At 45.6% G+C, this 20,215-nt stretch overlaps 1 protein-coding gene across 1 annotated transcript in view; it reads right to left on the bottom strand.

The window, feature by feature from the left end:
* The window catches only part of ZNF706 (zinc finger protein 706), a 29,940-nt gene extending 9,926 nt beyond the window's left edge, over positions 1-20,014 (bottom strand). The window contains exons 1-2 of the mRNA XM_089684639.1: positions 19,855-20,014; positions 2,654-2,790 (exon numbers count right to left, since the gene is read on the bottom strand). Of these exons, the coding sequence (XP_089540765.1) occupies positions 2,654-2,788 (135 nt within the window). The 5' untranslated portion in view covers positions 2,789-2,790; positions 19,855-20,014. The remainder of the gene's footprint in view (positions 1-2,653; positions 2,791-19,854) is intronic.
* Positions 20,015-20,215: the final 201 nt, after the last annotated feature.

Raw genomic sequence — 20,215 nt, 5'->3', positions numbered from 1 at the left:
GGAGGAATAGCGGCCCCACCATTGGTGTCAGTGGGAGGAATAGCGGCCCCACCATTGGTGTCAGTGGGAGGAATAGCGGCCCCACCATTGGTGTCAGTGGGAGGAATAGCGGCCCCACCATTGGTGTCAGTGGGAGGAATAGCGGCCCCACCATTGGTGTCAGTGGGAGGAATAGCGGCCCCACCATTGGTGTCAGTGGGAGGAATAGCGGCCCCACCATTGGTGTCAGTGGGAGGAATAGCGGCCCCACCATTGGTGTCAGTGGGAGGAATAGCGGCCCCACCATTGGTGTCAGTGGGAGGAATAGCGCCCCACCATTGGTGTCAGTGGGAGGAATAGCGCCCCACCATTGGTGTCAGTGGGAGGAATAGCGCCCCACCATTGGTGTCAGTGGGGGGAATAGCGCCCCACCATTAGTGTCAGTGGGAGGAATAGCGCCCCACCATTGGTGTCAGTGGGAGGAATAGCGCCCCATCATTGGTGTCAGTGGGAGGAATAGCGCCCCATCATTGGTGTCAGTGGGAGGAATAGCGCCCCATCATTGGTGTCAGTGGGAGGAATAGCGCCCCATCATTGGTGTCAGTGGGAGGAATAGCGCCCCATCATTGGTGTCAGTGGGGGGAATAGCGCCCCATCATTGGTGTCAGTGGGGGGAATAGTGCCCCATCATTGGTGTCAGTGGGGGGGGGAGGAATAGTGTCCCATCGTTTGTGTCAGGGGGGGGGGGGGGGGGAAAGTGCCCCATCGTCTGTGTCAGTGGGAGGAATAATGCCCCATCATTGGTATCAGTGACACCAATGATGGGGCAGTATTCCTCCCACTGACACTTGCTGACCCCTGTTCAGTACGGTGCTGCTGCAGCAAGCATATATGGTTGCAGCAGCACCTGTGCACGGCACACTTACCTTCACTTGATTTTCACGGGGCCGCTCGGCTCCGCCTCCTCCCCGGTGATTGGCCGCCTGTGTGCCTTTCCTGAGCTACAGTTCTGGCGGCCAATCACCGGTGAGGAGGCGGAGCCGAGCAGCCGCACGAACATCCAGTGGCCGAACTGAAGGAGGGAGCAGCTGAGCTTCCTGGACCGGATCGTCGTGGGACCGGAGCCAGGTAAGAAACAGAAGCCCCTGCCCACCCCTGTACTTAGTTTCACTTCCGTTGGAAGAGGGGGGCGGCGGCGGCACCGCACCGCCCCCCTAAAAAGTGTCAGCATGCCGTATACCGCCGTATAAGACGACCCCCGACTTTTGAGAAGATTTTCAAGGGTCAAAAAGTCGTCTTATATGCCGGAAAATACGGTACTTCTTTTCCACCATAATTTGCAAATAAATTCTTTCCAAATCAGCCAATGTGATTGTCTGGATTTTTTTTCTCATTTTGTCTCTCATAGTTTAGGTTTACCTATGATGCCAATTACAGGCCTCTCATCTTTTTAAGTGGGAGAACTTGAACAATTGGTGACTGACTAAATACTTTTTTGCCCCACTGTACATTTGGGCATACACCACCAGAATTCAGTGCATTTCTGCACCCCCAGAAGACACAGGTGTTGGTGTACAGCAGAAGTGTTTGCACCCAGGGCCACTCGTCTTTCCCTGTACACTTGTAACCACTGATAGGTCTCAGCTGTACACCTGTAAATGTATATGTCAGCATGTCATCAATTTGTACAGGCTGCTGGATGCAGAATTAAGCTAAATTCTGACAGTGTGCACCCAAATGCATACATGTGCACAAGCCCTTCGATTTACCAACAACTATGCAGTGCACAGTCCTACCTGGCCATAAATCAAATAGATTGTTTAGACAAGTCCTCATACCTCAGCGGTGATGGTGTAAAAAGGCGGTTTGATCCCGTCTTCTCTGATCCTCCCCTTCTACTGTCCCCAATCCATCTGTTGATAGTACAGAGCCCTAGGAGGCCCTCTGTATATGCTCAGTTTGGAGTGTATTGCTACAAGCTTTAACTGATGCTTGGCCAGACACTGATAGAAGTAACAAGATTGCTATATACTGCTGAAGGGAAAAGCAATTTATATTAACTAAAATAATTACATTTCCGTGTTCTTTGGGATACCAGATATAGTGAATGCAGGGTCATAGGTTTAGTAACACTTTAAAAAAAGTCACAGAATGGTTAAATTGTACTTACACATCCAACTGCCCTCTAAGGTCTGCAACAACCATTAGGTTAGGGTCAAACACTGTATATACAATTTATAGTCTTGGTGGTTCCTTCACACAGAACATAGAAATATTCAGACTGTATCCAGTGACACAATTCTACAGCATCCACCAAGCATGTTTTTTTCTAGCCCTTGAATAGACTGTCTTGTTATGCCATAGAAATGCAATAGAAGCACACACTGCAATTGTAACCAAGCTCCAGAATGACACAACCCCAATATTTACATGTGTCTATATACTAGTCTAGCACGGAGGAGGAAGAAAAAAGGAAGAGGAAGTCAGACTATACCTCTGAAAGCACACAATATAGTGAAACAGAGCTTTTATGTCCCGTCTAATCAGCAAATTTCCAGACTAGTAAAAAGGATAATAGTAGGCTATATGAAAATGAGGTTAGACACAAGCAGTTGCTGCCTGCTTTATGCCAGTAAATGTTCTGCCAGATCAGTGCTGAGGATTAAAGTCTTACCCGACAAACAGAACAGGTGTATACTAGAGCTGCTTTAGCTGCGGCTTTCTGATCGTGTCCTTGTTTCTTCTTCTGTTCTGCTTGTTTCTTGGCATTTTTCTGCTGTGATTGAATCTTCTGATGTCCTCGAGCCATATCTGCAATGTTAAACAGTTTACTTAAACAGAAGCTGAGAAATCCCCACACTACAGCAGGTGCAAAACGTATTTACTGGAAAAGGAGGGCTAAGAGGAGGTTATGCAATTGTGAACACCTGCTGACTTCCATACACAAACCAAGATATGCTGTGAGTAAATTGTCCGGTGGATATATACAAAGCAGCAGGGTGGATAAAAATCAATGATTTTTTTAAAAACAAAATAAAAAAAAAAATTGGATTTTTTTTAATTTAAATCAGATTTTTTTTTAAATAAAATGCTTTTTGGAGAAAAATATATTACCATCCAAAGGTTATTCCATCATGAAAGATTAGTTTTTTAATTATGTAGAATAAGGCTGTATATGTTTAATTTTTTTGGTAAATAAATTCCATGAATCCATTCACAATGTCATGCTCTTCCAGAGGTTTTTGTAAGATTATTGGGCAGTTTCTCTGCCTACAAGTTATTATCACAGATGCTCGGTTCACTTTTGCAGTTCTCAAAACTGAATTTGACTCAGCGGAGATCACATGCCTCTTCTTCACAGCAAAAATGTTATAACATGAACAGAGTTAAGAAAAAGACCTTAATCCTAACTTCTACAAACCTATGAATACAGAATCAACCCCTTCAGTGCTAAGTTTCAAGAAGTTCAGTGAATAGAAACAATATTTTTCTGATTGTTTGGAGTGGAATAGATCTGCACAAGAAGAAAGTGAAACTAAGTGTGAGGAGGAAGGGGCTGACAGTCTAAGTTTCTTAAAATATATATATTTTGTTTAGCCAAATTAGTTAAACATGGATGTTTGTTTAAGCAAATAACATATGCTGGAATGTTATTGTTTCAGTTAAATAAATCTATTTAAATTGTTATTATTAAGGTAATGATTATTTTTCTCCTTCCTAAATACAACAGAAAAGTTGTCCAAATATGAATGATTAACCTATTAAACTGGGGATAAAAAAAACTAATGAAAAGTTATTCTAAAAATCTACTTGCATATTAAAGTTATACCAGCAAGAATTAGTCTTTATGTAGAAAACTAGGATTTAAATCAAGCCTTACTGACTAGTGATTTAAATCAGTTTGATTTAAATCAAATCCACCCTGCAAAGCAGTGAAATGAAAATGCAACTACTCACTTGGTTGTAGACCCTCCATTTTGTGATATGTGGTTCCAATTCCTACAGCCTCACTGGAAACACAAACAAGACTCCCATCCGGTTTGTGCTTACAATTATTGGCAGACTGCAACACAGTATATTCTATGGTCATGTCTCAATACCAGATTTCAGCAGTAGGTGGATTGACGCATGAACTCAAACTGCAGCTATCAGCCCCAAGGCCCCATTCACACGTCACATAGTGGTAATGCGAATTCCCACTAGTGTTTTTTTTACACTTTTTTTGTGCAAAGAGCAGACCATTCACTTGAATAGACTGCCCTACTTGCTACAAACACACCAAAGAAGCTCCAGAACTATTTCAGGCATGGAGAGTAGCAATTGTTTTTTAGCACACGTATTGGTGCTTTTGTCACATCACATGGCAAAACGCACATCTGCTAACCTTGCTTGTAATTCCATTGACAATGGAATTGCAAGTGCAATGTACGTTTACAGCACACTTCCAAAGCGGTTGGCAAAACACTCATTTCCTGGGCACTATGTAATGCATTCCCAGAAAACAAATTTGAATGCGGCCTAAGAAAGCTCAAAAGGTATTAAAGTCTCAGCAGGAATAAAACAGTTACCTTCACAGTGTAAAAAAAAAAAAAAAAGAAGCCAGCACCCCCCCAAATAAAAATAAATCCTCCCCCCCCCCATTATAAATCCTCCCCAAAATCCCCCCACTAGTATAAATCCTCTCCCCACATACCCCCTACTAGCACAAATCCTCTGCCGAAATAGCACCTCCTAGCGCAAATCCTCTGCCGAAATACCACCTCCTAGCGCAAATGCTCTCCCCCAAATCCCCCTTCTGAGCACAAATCCTCCCACAAATCTCTCCTCTTAGCACAACCCCCCCCCCCCTCTAAATGACCCTTTCTAGCACAAATTAACCCCCCTCCCCCCTTTCCAATCTTACATGCAGGAACTACAGGAGTAGTGAGGTGGTGGGGGCTCTCTGTGCTCTCCCTTCTCTTGTCATAACAGCACTCCAGATTACACAGGATAGCTCTTACATCGGACAGTACACGGCTTGATTAATGGGCCCTATCTGCTCCAAAGACTGCTCATCTCCCGCAGATGTGGGTAGGGGCCAGGTAATTAAGCCATGTAATCCGCTGCATGGAGGAGCGCTCCACTTACAGGATGGGAGAAAGCACAGAGAGCCTGCACCTCCTAAAGGCTTTCTCCTCTCTGCCGCCGACACTTCTGTCCCCCACCCATTATCCGGACCTGAGTGTGGGGATTGCGGGGACCCAGGCGTCAAGATGCAGTTTCTGGTCGACCTGGAGCCTGGGGTTTGTCGAGCCTTGCTTTCAGAAATTATTCAGCAGAAAAGCCCTTCCTAATGTCTTGTATTTTGGGCTGTAAGCTCCAGCCTGTTCATGAAGCCAAATTTGTGGTCGAACTCGTGACAAGGGTCAAGCAAATCCCAGTAGCAACTGCCTCTCTGCTATGCCCTCGCCCTGTCATTACTTTTGCCCCACTGACTGCTGCTAATTTAATTCTCCTCCTATATACACACACATTAGGCCCTGAAGAACAAGAGTAACCACAACAAAGTTTGGAGAGACTTTTTATTTATGTTGGAACCCTTTGTGAAGTTGCATTAAAGCACAAGAGCTTTGGAATCGGGAAACCTATTTTACCAAGGATCCCTTGTTTTAAAGTGTTACTAAGCCCAGCACCCTGCATTATTATATCTGGTCTCCCACAGTACATGGAAATACAATTGTTTTAGTAATTATAAAATGCTAAATAACTTATCAGTAGTTAGAGCAGTCTTGTGACTATCAGTGTCCAACAGAGCACTGGTTAAAGCTTGTAGGAGAAGTTCTCATTCTTCCCTGATTGTCCTTTGAGACTGCATAACCCCTGACCCTGTCTAGACAGTGCTGATTTGCCCTCTGTGGATCACATGCACTTTCCCACACACACTAAAAATAAACTAATAATAGTAAACCTCTAGCAATACACACCAAACTGAAAATGTGCAGCTTGCCCCCAAAGCTCTGTTCTATCAGGAGATGGATGGGGACAGCAAAAGAAAGGGAAGGATCAAACAACTTTTTTTTTTCCACAATGCAGAGGATTAACCCCTTATGTTCCATTGTGAGTATAACAAGCATGCTTTACTGCATATACAGACTGATTTTACTGTTGTGGCTTTAGTAACACTCTAAAATATAAGGGTTCTGAACAGAAAACAAAACCGTTCTGGAATTTCCATTCAAAAACACTACAGAAATACTAATTTTTGTAATCCTATCCAGAAAGAGTAGTCATTACCTAAGCAAAGTTCTAAGTGGTTTCAAGATTTGATGTCAGAGTTCAACAGACGATTTAAAGCAGACATCTCAACCCTGCATCACTTGAGTGATAAGCCACAAGACTACTGTGTATATTGCCCACCACGACCTTACACTGTGACCAACAGGCCAGGAGTCTCCTAGTCTGCCATGCGATTGGCAGGCTACACAAATTAGTAGGATTTTCTGCCCTATCATAACTACAATTCCCATTGCATGATGGATTTTTTATTTTTCATAAAATCACCACAAAGAAAACAGAGTGGAGTGATCCAGAGATTTCAATAGGGATGCACAAAAACATTGGCCGAAAATAGCCCTGTCGGTATTTTGGCGACAGGAAAATTTTAGCCAATACAGATGCTGATAGGGGGCTGTGTGTACTACATATGGCTGTCATACTCTCCTCTGCTAAGGGACACTAAGGGGCAGGGTCACTGGGTAGTCACTGGGTGACCCCGCCCCTAGCAGAGGAGAGGATGACAACTCATTCTTGGAGCTAGAGTTGAAGGGGGGGGGGGGGGGGGGGGGGGGGGGGACACGACCGTAATTACATTTAAAAACCGGCATTGTTTAAATGCAATTACCGGCTTTTTTCTTCACTACAACTCCAAGAATGAGCTGTCATCCACTCATCTGCTAAGGGGTGCGGTCACTGGGTAATGTCACCGGGTTACCCCGCCCCTTAGATTGTATTCAGTTCCAAAAAGGCACGTATAGTAAAAAATATGCATTCTTCCTCTATTATATTGCACCACCTTCATTTACCCATATGGATCATAACCACCTCTGATGTTTCTTTCCTTTATGTACTTGTACTTTTTTTTTTATACTTCCTATGCTCGGTTTGTTAAATTTATGTAAAATAATAAAGACAAATTTGCCTTTAAAAAATATGCCACGGACTGCACCAGTTAAGAGATTGTAATCTGCCATGGGAAAAAAAAAAAAATAAAAAAATCTCACACTAGACAGCGAGGGGAACTACCGTATTGGTTATGTTCAATACAAATTATTCAGAAAGTGCAGGAAGAGACAGGAAGTTAAGCTATACACCAGGAAAAAGTTATACACCAGGAAAACAAAATCCTCAAACGAAAAGTCTATCTCCAGGCTGGAAAAAGTTAAACAAGCAAATGTCATATTTCACCTGCACAGAGATGTCAAAATGACTGCAGCTGTTCAGCCTATCAGAGGCTGCTCTGAGGTCACCAAACAGTCAAATAGCTTCCAGAAGGAATCCACCTTCAACACACATGGGCATAAAACCCCAGATTGGTAATGAAGAGAAGACCTTTCCACAACTGATCAGACCAATACCTTTTCGAACAAACCATGAACCAGTCTAATAAAAATCCCTTACAATAAAGAAAACAAAAAAAAACGAAAAAAAAAAAACAAAAAAAACACGACATGGGTAAACATGAAAGAAACCCTCCTAGTGCAGCCTTTACACAATAATGAGAAGCACAGCCAGCGATGCACTAAACCACAACAGTCTAGTTATAATTAGCAGACCAAATAAAAAGGTATGAACCTTCACTGCAGAAATAAAGGGGAAAATTCTGCCTTGCACATGAAAACACTGCTGTGTCTACCAGTTGTATAACAAAGTTGGGTAATATGCATCACATTGTTTATGCAACAAACCACACAAGTTACATCATAGCCTGTAGAAAAAAAAAAGCACTGTGTGCATTCCTTTACATTATAAAGGCCAAATAAAAAATATTAATTTCTGTAGAACAGTCAACTTAGTTTAAAGCACTAACAGATTACCACTTTGAACAAGAACTTCTCTATCCTGGATAATCTCAAGGTGGAAAGATTAGGAACATCAGCTTCCAGGAGGCTGGGAGACAAATGACCAACAGTACAAGCATCAGAAACACAAACAGCAAATTGGGAATAAGGCCCCATGTACACAGGACACTTCTGAATGATGGAAACTGACTGCTGGAAAATGTAGGTTAAAAGACGTCTGGTTAACCATGTTTGCATGACGTGTTTACCTTTAGAAGTAAAGGTCTTCTCTGATGCCCACCTCACCACCTGCCCCCTCACAACTCCTACGACCTCCCTTCCCCCTCCATCCTACACTCCCTCACCCACATCTTTAACCTCTCCCTCCCTTCCGGTGCATTCCCCTCCCCTCTGAAGCACGCGCACATCACTCCCATACTTAAAAAGCCCTCCCTGGACCCCAATGATCCAAACAACCTCAAACCCATCTCCCTGCTCCTATTCACATCCAAACTCCTCGAGCGCTTAGTCTACAATCACCTAAGCTCTCACCTCAACAACCTCTTTGATCCCCTACAGTCCGGCTTCCGTTCCCTACACTCCACCGAAACTGCCTTACGCAAACTTTCCAACGACCTTCTAACCACCAAAGCTAATGGCCACTATTCAGTGCTCCTACTCCTCGACCTTTCTGCAGCCTTCGACACAGTCGACCACCCCCTCCTCCTCAAAAAACAACACTCCCTCGGCCTCAGAGATTCCGCTCTCTCCTGGCTCTCGTCCTACCTATCCTTCAGTGCTCCTTCAGCGTTACCTATAACGCTACCACCTCCCCCTCACTCCCCCTCTCTGTTGGGGTCCCTCAAGGCTCTCTCCTCGGGCCCCTTCTCCATCTACACCTCCTCCCTTGGCCAGCTCATACACTCTCACGACTTCAACTACCACCTCTATGCCGACGACACACAAATCTATCTCTCAACCCCTCTCCTCACCCCCTCAGTCTCCGCCCGAATCACAAACCTACTAAATGACAGACTGGATGTCGCTCCACTTTCTTAAACTGAACCTCTCCAGAACTGAGCTCCTAGTCTTCCCCCCAGCCCGTACACCACCCCCCATTGACTTCTCCATCATGTCCAACAATGCCACTATCAGGCCCACCCCGCAGGCCAGAGTACTTGGTGTCATTTTGGACCCCAACCTATCCTTCCAGCCCCTAGTCCAATCACTAAAACTCATGCAGACTCCACCTCCGAAACATCGCCAAAATCTGCACGTTCCTAACCCCAGAAACCACTAAACAGCTCATCCACTCCCTCATCATATCACGACTGGACTACTGCAACTCCTTCCTCACTGCCCTGCCTCGCCACAGGCTATCCCCGCTTCGGGTCGATCCGGAATACGGCAGCCAGACTCGCTCACCTTACCAACAATCCATTTCCGCCACCCCCCACTGCCAATCCCTCCACTGGCGTCCGATTGCACAACGGATTAAATTCAAAATCCTAACACCGACGTACAAAGCTGTCCATAACTCTGCCCCAAACTACATCACCGATCTAATAGCCAAGTACCACCCAACACGCACTCTCCGCTCCTCACAAGACCTTCTCTCTAGTTCCCTGGTCTCCTCCTCCCATGCACGCCTCCAGGATTTCTACAGGGCGTAACCCATCCTCTGGAACTGCCTACCCCAATCCATCAGACTATCACCTACTCTCCTCTCGGCACACCCTGAAAACTCACCTCTTCAGGGAAGCCTACCCAACCCCCTGCTAATTGCAGACCTCCTCCACTCCTACCACCCCATCCCCCACAGCTCTCTCCTCCTGTACCACTATCCCCTCCCTCCTAGATTGTAAGCTCAGAGGAGCAGGGCCCTCGAACCCCTCGTGTATTACGTTGTATTGTTATTGTACTGTCGCATGTTCTGTCCCCCTTTGTAATGTACAGCGCTGAGCGAACTGTTGGCACTTTATAAATACTGTATAATAATAGAAGTGTTTTTTAAAGATAAGCACAGGAGAACTTCCCAAAATGCCCAGAATGCACTGAAAAGTGGTAAATTATTAACTATTTCAGACTGTTTCAGAGAAATAGAATAGAGTAGAAGCAGAGACAGCAGTATGTGTTGAGATTAGCTTAGGTGTGAGTTGCTCATTAACATTTCTTTTGTTTCCAAGGGTGGGAAAGGTGTCTGGTGGAGGGAGTCATTAAGGCCACCTGGCAGGGGGTCTTCATGAGGAATTTGAGGTATGAATGTGCATTAACATATCTTTTGCTTCCAAGTGTGGGAGAGGTCTGTGGTGGGAATTGGTCATTACAATCTGTGACAAGCTTCATAGGAACATCCTGTTTCCAGTGTTTTGTCCACCTTGAAAATGCTTTGTATGCATTTTTCATGATGAAAAATGGACATGGACAGCATGGAGAACTGGAAGTGTTAAAAAATTTCAGACGCAAACGCTTATAAACGCGATTTGCCGCGTTTACAAGAGTTTTGCCTTTGAAACGCTGATAGAATCAACTGCTGAATGCAAGTTTTCTGCGTTCAAAAAAAAAAAAAAAAAAAAAAAAAAAAAAAAAAAAAAAAAAGGACTGTAAACCCAAATGCCTGTAAATGAGGGTGTGTACATGGACACATAGGAAAACATTAAGGTAAGTTCAGGGGCTGATGAAAAAAACAAAACAAAAACCCGCTGAACAGCTCCTAAACGCGTGTTTGTCAGCTGCAGTGTACATGAGCCCTAAAAGCAGCCAAGCAAACAGGAGTTGATACTGAAAACATGAGATGCAAATGAGCACTAGAATACAAAGTGACAATCTCTGGAATTAATAGAGTACCGCACCCTCAAGAATTGTTACATAACTCTGCAACAAATGGCATGGTGTGCAACAAATTCATGTACACAATGGAACCATGGACTTGTCACTACTGCAACCAATGCCATTTTACATCTTGCAACACAGCAACTTCAAAATAAAATCTGACTATACCAAACTGGGAAAGGCGCACTAAATGAGACTCATTCCATTTAGAACCTGTTGCTGACATAACACCACAATACCAACCTGTTGTAAATAAGAACTTGAATTTGTTGAACGCTCTGTAACTGTGTATGAAACTTTGGCATGAATTTGCCACATCACTTTCAACTGAAGCTGTACCGCCAGAAAATGTCAAAACGACTGAACCAGTCACTGCGCTTACTTCCCAGTGTAGGAGGCTCTTAAAGTGCATTTATGGTCAAAATGTAAAATTCTATATTAATTTACATATTGTAGTTCAATTATTTCTAGCCTACTCCTATTAGCAGAGCTCCAGTCTTGTATTTATTTTTAAATCATCCCTGCGATTGTCGCTGTGGCTGTCCTGTAAATTGACATACTGTAATATTGTAAACTTTTTAAATTAAAATGCAGCATTATGTAAGCAACCAACCACAGTGTGGGCATCTGAAGCCTGCTAGGAGTTTCTTCCAGGATTACCCAGCATACACCTTCTGATCTCACGCATGTGCAGTGGGAACTAACTGCAGCTCACTATGTGTATTGCAGGTTGCCATAGCAATGGCGGCGTTGGAGGAAGTTCCTGCCCCATTGTCATGGCAGGGATTATTTATAAAAAACAAAACAAAAAAAAGCAAAGCATGCTGGGAATCCAGGAAGTTGTGGAAAGACAACCGGCAGACAGGCAGAACTCACTACGTGAAAGGAGATTTGCAAGCAAGCTTTTATTGGATTGTCAAATATAACTATTGTTTGTATTATTACAATGCTGATATAAAATGACAGCGTAAGCTGTGGCCATAGAACTTTTTAAGCTAGCCACTTACGGCTCAAATTTCGACCAATTCAGCAGATATTCAAAGCCATGTGTTGCCCTGTCTGCACCATCCAGCTTGACAAAAGTCTGTTTAAAGAGGTAGTAAACTCTGCTCTATGACCTGTACCTACAGGTGAGCCCAAAATAAAGCTTACATGTAGCTTCATTGAATATCTCCTAAACGTGTGCCATGTAGGAGGTATTCACATCTCTAGCATCCGGTGACTTCACAGGCACATGCACTCTGAATGGATGGCACACTGGAGTAAAACATCAATTAAGTGCGCTATGCCGCGACCGCGATTCCCAGACTATGCGCAGGAGACATAATCGCGTCCCGACCGGAGAGTGCGCCCTTAGGAAGGAAGGCCAGGTGAAGATAGAAGCCCTGCTGGCAGTGATGGTGCTCTGCTGGAGGGCTTCATTTTAAGGGGAGTCTGTTAGAAAGTGCCAGTATACGGTACATTGACTGAGCCAACTGAACAGTGAACGAATCAAATCAGATGCACGTACAGGTCGAGCACTCAGGCAGGGTCCGGGGTTTAGTAACACTTTAACCACTTGCCCTCCTGAGGATTTACCCTTCTTGCTGACCAGGCCCATTTTTTGTATTATGGCGCTGCGTTATTTTAACTGACAATTGCACGGACATGCAACGCTGCACCCAAATGAAATTTACATCCTTTTTTTCCCCCACAAATTGAGCTCTGTGGTATTTGATCATCTGTGTGGTTTTTATTTTTTGCGCAAAAAAACCCCCACAGTATTTTTTTACTTTTTGCTATTAAAACTTGTCCAGAAAAAAAAAAAAAAAAAAAAAAAAAAAAAATCTAATTTTGTTATAAATTTAAGCCAAAATGTATTCTGCTCCATGTCTTTACTGAAAAAAATCCCAATACGTGTAAATTAATTGGTTTACGTGAACGTTATAGCATCTACAAATGGCGGTATATATACTGGGCTTTTTTATTTTATATTTTTACTAGAGATGGTGGTAATCAGCGACTTATAGCAGGACTGCGGCGGGCATTCTGACACGGGGGCGGGGGGACTTAGTGTCACCGACATCCCCAGTGACACCAATACAATGATCAGTGCTAATAAAAAGCACTGACATTGCACTAATGAAACTGGGCAGGAAGGGGTTAACATGAGGGTCGATCAAGTGTGTGTTTTACTATAAGCGGTGTCCATGTACTACACTGTAAGCACACCGCTTTGAATGGCTGTGCATAGCCATCCAAAGCAGTGTGCATGAGCCGACACAGAGGAGAACTGTTTTGTTTACAAACTGTTCTCCTCCCCGTTGGAGATCCTCGGCAATCACTGGGCACTAGCGAGCAATCACCGGCCAGGACCCGGTGATTGACAGCAGAGTGGGTAGGGTGCGCATGCGTCCTCTACCCGGAAATGCAAAACCACGTGTGTGTATACACACACGAGAAACTCGAAAAAATAGAATATCGCGCAAAAGTTCATTTACAGTCATGGCCGAAATTGTTGGCACCCTTGATATTTTTCCTGAAAATCAAGTATTTCACACAAAAAAGGTATTGCATTAACACATGTTTTGCTATACACATGTTTATTCCCTTTGTATGTATTGGAACAAATATAAAACAGAGGCAGAAAAGCAAATATGACATAATGTCACACAAAACCCCAAAAATGGGCTGGACAAAAGTATTGGCACCCTTAACTTAATATTTGGTTGCACACCCTTTGGAAAACATAACTGAAATCAGTCGCTTCCTATAACCATCAATAAGCTTCTGACACCTCTCACCCGGAATTTTGGACCACTCTTCCTTTGCAAACAGCTCCAGGTCTCTCTTATTGGAAGGACACCTTTTCCCAACAGCAATTTTAAGATCTCTCCACAGGTGTTCAATGGGATTTAGATCTGGGCTCATTGCTGGCCACTTCAGAACTCTCCAGCGCTTCTTTGCCATCCATTTCTGAGTGCTTTTTGACGTATGTTTGGGGTCATTGTCCTGCTGGAAGACCCAGGATCTTGGACGCAAACCCAGCTTTCTGACACTGGGCCCTACAGTGCGACCCAAAATCCTTTGGTAATCCTCAGATTTCATGATGCCTTGCACACAGTCAAGGCACCCAGTGCCAGAGGCAGCAAAACAACCCCAAAACATCATTGAACCTCCACCATATTTTACCGTAGGTACTGTGTTTTGTTCTTTGTAGGCCTCATTCCGTTTTCGGTAAACAGTAGAATGATGTGCTTTACCGAAAAGCTCTATCTTGGTCTCATCTGTCCACAAGACGTTTTCCCAGAAGGCTTTTGGCTTACTCAAGTACATTTTGGCAAACTGTAGTCTTGCTTTTTTATGTCTCTGTGTCAGCAGTGGGGTCCTCCTGGGTCTCCTGCCATAGCGTTTCATTTCATTTAAATGTCGACGGATAGTTCGCGCTGACACTGATGCTCCCTGAGCCTGCAGGACAGCTTGAATGTCTTTGGAACATGTTTGGGGCTGCTTATCCACCATCCGGACTATTCTGCGTTGCAATCTTTCATCAATTTTCCTCATCCGTCCACGACCAGGGAGATTAGCTACAGTGCCATGGGTTGCAAACTTCTTGATAATGTTGCGCACTGTGGACAAAGGCAAATCTAGTTCTCTGGAGATGGACTTGTAACCTTGAGATTGTTGATATTTTGCCACAATTTTGGTTCTCAGGTCCTCAGACAGTTCTCGTCTCCTCTTTCTGTTGTCCATGCTTAGTGTGGCACAGACAGACACACAATGCAAAGGTTAAGTGAACGTCTCTCCTTTTTATCTGCTTTCAGGTGTGATTTCTATATTGCCCACACCTGTTACTTGCCCCAGGTGAGTTTACAGGAGCATCACATGCTTGTAACATTCTTATTTATCCGCAGTTGTGAAAGGGTGCCAATACTTTTGTCCAGCCCATTTTTGGAGGTTTGTGTGACATTATGTCGAATTTGCTTTCTTTCCTCCCTTTTTTTGTTTTGTCCCAATACACACAAAGGGAATAAACATGTGTATAGCAAAACATGTGTTAATGCAATACGTTTCGTGAGAAATACATGATTTCCTGGAGAAATATCAAGGGTGCCAACAATTTCGGCCATGACTGTATTTCAGTAATACAGCTTAAACTCCCTGCCGGTATTCCTGAGTGTAGCTCAGGGTAAAGTTTCAGTACCAAAAGCAGTAACCCTGAGCTACACTCGGGCTTACCATGCGGCGTTGCACAGGGATTCCCTACAGCGCTTACCTTGTCCTTCGCTCCCGCGATGCGTCCGCTGCAGTGTCCCCGGCCATCTCCTCCGGCCGATGCCGGCATCTGGTTTCCGTGTTCCGGTCCCTGTGATGTCGGGACGTACGGGCGCCGGAACCGGTGGCAAATTTGAAAATTTAAAAAAAAAAATGACTTTTTTTAAAAACGATTATCTCATAGCAAAACATTCTTGTATTAAAGCATTTCACATACATTTTGTCCCTACTTTGTCCTGTGCCTTGCCTGCATTTTGACTGTTCTTTCTGCTTGGAAACTTCAAAAAGTCCCCGGCGTCCAAAAAGCGTCCCTTTAGGTCAAAATCAGAACCACTTGCAGAATTGAGTGATGATTCATGGGGGAAATCCGTCATCATACACTGAAAACGATTCTGCGACTTTGCTCAGTGATGTGCGAACTTGGTGCTATATTTCAAATTTCAGTGTTTTTGGTTTGATTATATTATTGAATTAAATGTATTATATTATTTTTTATGAGTATTTATTAAATTATAATTTATGATTTCGTGTTTCAAGTTTTATCATATCCGGAATGTTTACTAGACTCTTGTTCGGACAGATTTCAGGGAGTTATTCCTAAACTACAATAAAAAAAAAAAAAAAAATACATATTTCCATGCAAAAAAAAATGGTACCGCTTTTGGTACAAAATTCCTGACAATTATACTGCCAGGGAGGTTAAAAGGTGGAATATATGAGATAGACTCATTACATGCAAAGCAAGATAGTTCAAGCCATGATTTGTCATTATTGTGATGATTATGGCATACAGCTCATGAAAACCCCAAATCCACAATCTCAGATAATTAGAATATTACATGCAATCAATAAAACAAGGATTGTACATAGAACAATATCGGACCTCTGAAAAGTATAAGCATGCATATGTACTCAGTACTTGGTATGGGCCCCTTTTGCAGCAATTACTGCCTCAATGTGGCATGGCATGGAAGCTATCAGCCTGTGGCACTGCTGAGGAGTTATGGAAGACCAGGATGCTTCAATAGCGGCCTTCAGCTCTTCTGCATTGTTCGGTCTCATGTCTCATCTTTCTCTTGGCAATGCCCCATAGATTCTCTATGGGGTTCAGGTCAGGCAAGTTTGCTGGCCGATCAAGCACAGTAATCCCACGGTCATTGAACAAGGTTTTGGTGCTTTTGGCAGTGTGGGCAGGTGCCAAGTCCTGCTGGAAAATGAAGTCAGCATCCCCATAAAGCTTGTCTGCGGAAGGAAGCATGAAGTGCTCCAAAATCGCCTGGTAGACGGCTGCGTTGACCCTGGACTTAATGAAGCACAGTGGACCAACACTAGCAGATGACATGGCTCCCCAAATCAACACAGACTGTGGAAACTTCACACTGGACTTCAAGCATCTTGCAGTGTGTGCCTCTCCATTCTTCCTCCATACTCTGGGTCCTTGGATTCCAAATGAGATGCAAAAGTTGCTCTCATCAGAAAAGAGGACTTTGGACCACTGAGCAACAGGCCAGGTCTGTTTTTCTTTAGTCCAGGTAAGACGCTCCTGACATTGTTTGTTGTTCAGGAGCGGCTTGACAAGAGGAATACGACATTTGAAGCCCATGTCCAGGATCCGTCTGTGTGTGGTGGCTCTTGATGCACTGACTCCAGCCTCAATCCACTCCTTGTGAAAGTCCCCAACACTTTTGAATGGCCTTTTCCTGACAATCCTCTCCAGGCTGCGGTCATCCCTGCTGCTTGTGCACCTTTTTCTTCCACACTTTTCCCTTCCACATAACTTTCTATTAATGTGCTTTGATACAGCACTTTGGGAACATCCAACTTCTTTTGCAATTACCTTTTGAGGCTTTCCCTCCTTATGGAGGGTGTCAATGATGGTTTTCTGCACAACTGTCAGGTCAGCAGTCTTTCCCATGATTGTGATTCCTACTGAACCAGACTGAGAGACCATTTAAAGGCTCAGGAGCCCTTTGCAGGTGTTATGGATTAATTAGCTGATTGGAGTGGGACACTTTGAGCCTAGAATATTGCACCTTTTCACAATATTCTAATTTTCTGAGATTGTGGATTTGGGATTTTCATGAGCTGTAAGCCATAATCATCACAATTATGACAAATCACGGCTTGAACTATCTTGCTTTGCATGTAATGAGTATCTCATATATTAGTTCCACCTTTTAAGCTGCATTACTGAAATAAATGAACTTTTGCACGATATTCTAATTTCTTGAGTTTCACGTGTGTGTGTGTGTACACATACACACACATACACACGTGATTTTGCGCATCTGTGCCACCCTGTAGCAGCATTTCTGCTATAGGGCGGTCAGGAAGCGGTTAAGTTGGTCATACACTTTGTTTTTCATTCAACCAGCAAGTTGAACAAGAAAAAAAGAAAAACAAGGAGGTGGATAGAATACAATTTCCCCCCAGGACATTGCATTCTGACAGCTGCACCCACCAATAAACGTTTTCTAACATGTCCCTCTGACAGAAGTCAACAATTTGATCAACTTCTGTCAAACAGGGACAGCTACTCAGTGACTGAAATATGTCCCTGCAGAACCAGACGACGTTGGGTCAGTATATGGCATGCTTTAGACTTGATTGGGGTACTCCCCATCTGGGTTTCGCAGTGGCATTTTCAGATGTGTCAGGTGAAAACTGTTCTTGTTTGTTCAGCTCCTGCAGCCCAAATAAAGTTAATCATGAGAAAGGTTGTTTCATGAAATGTCCCATCACAATTGCCCAACAAGCGTCGTGCTCAAACTACAAAGATCTGTTATAACATTAACTATTAGCCATAGTATGGGATTAAAAAGAAAATTGGTTCCATCATTATTTGATTTTTCAGCGTACATCTCTGGACTGATTTTCAACTGCTGCTTCACTATTAGAACAGGGATTGATATTGTCACTGCAGAATTCTCTGCATATAATGATACATTGTGCACAAGACAGGGATACTCTTACTTCCAGAATGACGGAAGAACAAAAGTAGCAACATTTGAAGAAAAAAAAAAAAAAAAAAAAACACACAACATGAAGCTATCTCAGATCCTATCACTTAGCGCCCCCTCTCCGACTGGGGGGAGAAACAGCTTTGCGCCCTCTCTCAGACGGGGGGGGGGGGGGGGAATAATCGCTTTGCGCCCTCTCAGACGGGGGGGGGGGGGGGAATAATCGCTTTGCGCCCTCTCTCTCAGACGGGGGGGGGGGGGGATAATCGCTTTGCGCCCTCTCTCTCAGACGGGGGGGGGGGGGATAATCGATTTGCGCCCTCTCTCTCAGACGGGGGGGGGGGGGGGGGGGGATAATCGATTTGCGCCCTCTCTCAGACGGGGGGGGGGGGGATAATCGATTTGCGCCCTCTCTCAGACGGGGGGGGGGGGGATAATCGATTTGCGCCCTCTCAGACGGGGGGGGGGGGGATAATCGCTTTGCGCCCTCTCAGACGGGGAGGGATAATCGCTTTGCGCCCTCTCTCAGACGGAGAGGGGGGGGGGGATAATCGCTTTGCGCCCTCTCTCAGACGGAGAGGGGGGGGGGATAATCGCTTTGCGCCCTCTCTCAGACGGAGAGGGGGGGGGGATAATCGCTTTGCGCCCTCTCTCAGACGGAGAGGGGGGGGGGGGGGATAATCGCTTTGCGCCCTCTCTCAGACGGAGAGGGGGGGGGGGGGGATAATCGCTTTGCGCCCTCTCTCAGACGGAGGGGGGGGGGGGATAATCGCTTTGCGCCCTCTCTCAGACGGAGAGGGGGGGGATAATCGCTTTGCGCCCTCTCTCACACGGAGGGGGGGGGATAATCGCTTTGCGCCCTCTCTCACACGGAGGGGGGGGGGATAATCGCTTTGCGCCCTCTCTCAGACGGAGAGGGGGGGGATAATCGCTTTGCGCCCTCTCTCAGACGGAGAGGGGGGGGGGGGGGGGATAATCGCTTTGCGCCCTCTCTCCAATGGGGGGATAATCGCTTCGCGCCCTCTCTCAGACGGGGGGGCGCTTGGTCGGGGGTGGGAGAACGGCTTCATGTCCTCTCTCCGACTGGGGGGGAAATGGCTTCGCCCCTCTCTCCGACTGGGGGGGGGGGGGGGGAGAAATCGGATCGCCCATCTCTCCGACGGGAAGCGGGGGGGGGGGGGGGAAGGGACGAGAAAACGCTTCGCCCCTCTCTCCGACGGGAAGCGGGGGGAAATAGCTTCGCCCCTCTCTCCGACGGGAAGGGGGGAGGAAAATCGCTTTCCCCCCTCTCCGACGGGAAGGGGGGGGAAATCGCTTTGCCCCTCTCTCCGACTGGGGGGGGGGGGGGGAAGAGAAAGAAGAGAATCACTTTGCCCCTCTCTCTGACTGGAGGATCGCTCAGCACTGATTGATAATCCAGCTACACACTACTCTGGTGTAGGCAGTCGGTCGGGACAAAGTGTGCCGGTCACCTCATTCCTACCATAGTACATTAGAGGAGACATACACTGTACACACCACGTAGTGACATATTGGGGGGGCTCCTGCCGGATTGCATTGCCCCCATAGAAGTGATATCCCCCCCGTCCCTGGTGGCCCCCCCGGCGGAGATAGAATCACCCCCCCCCCTGGCCGTGCTCACCCCCATAAGGACATGGAGATGACCAAGTCCGGATCATGGCGGTGTGAAGGAAGAACTCTCCCCACCATATGTCGGCGTTTCACTTCTCCCGACACCCTCTACAGACTCCTCAACATACCGCCAGACACCCCCACCCTCCCTCCTCGCTCACCTCTCCCGGGCGGGCTCCGGCGGGCCGGACAGACAGAATGCAGCTGACCCTCTACTACAGCTGGGAACACAGAAGGAGGAGGCGGGCAGGCGGGCGGACGAACCGCTTGTATCCGGACCTGCGCCACCACTAGCCCCTCCTTCGGGCCTCAAAAAGCACACTGCACAGGCGCGTTCCACACGGTCGTATCCAGGGGAACACAGAGGTAGGTGGAGCCACATTGCTTCACATGAGAAGAGCCGCGGACCAATAGAAGAGCCGAGCCGTGATGTAAAAGGACTGGGAGTGGGCGTGGCTGTGGGGATTAGGCGGTCTGGACCTTCCGAGGTATTGGCGTGGTGTAGTGTCCTCGTGTGCTCCG

This window comes from Staurois parvus, unplaced genomic scaffold, assembly GCF_062004578.1.
Source record: "Staurois parvus isolate SC_StPar_1 unplaced genomic scaffold, SC_StPar_1.0 ptg000351l, whole genome shotgun sequence".
Taxonomy (NCBI): domain Eukaryota; kingdom Metazoa; phylum Chordata; class Amphibia; order Anura; family Ranidae; genus Staurois; species Staurois parvus.
This window is presented reverse-complemented; position numbering and strand designations above follow the sequence as displayed.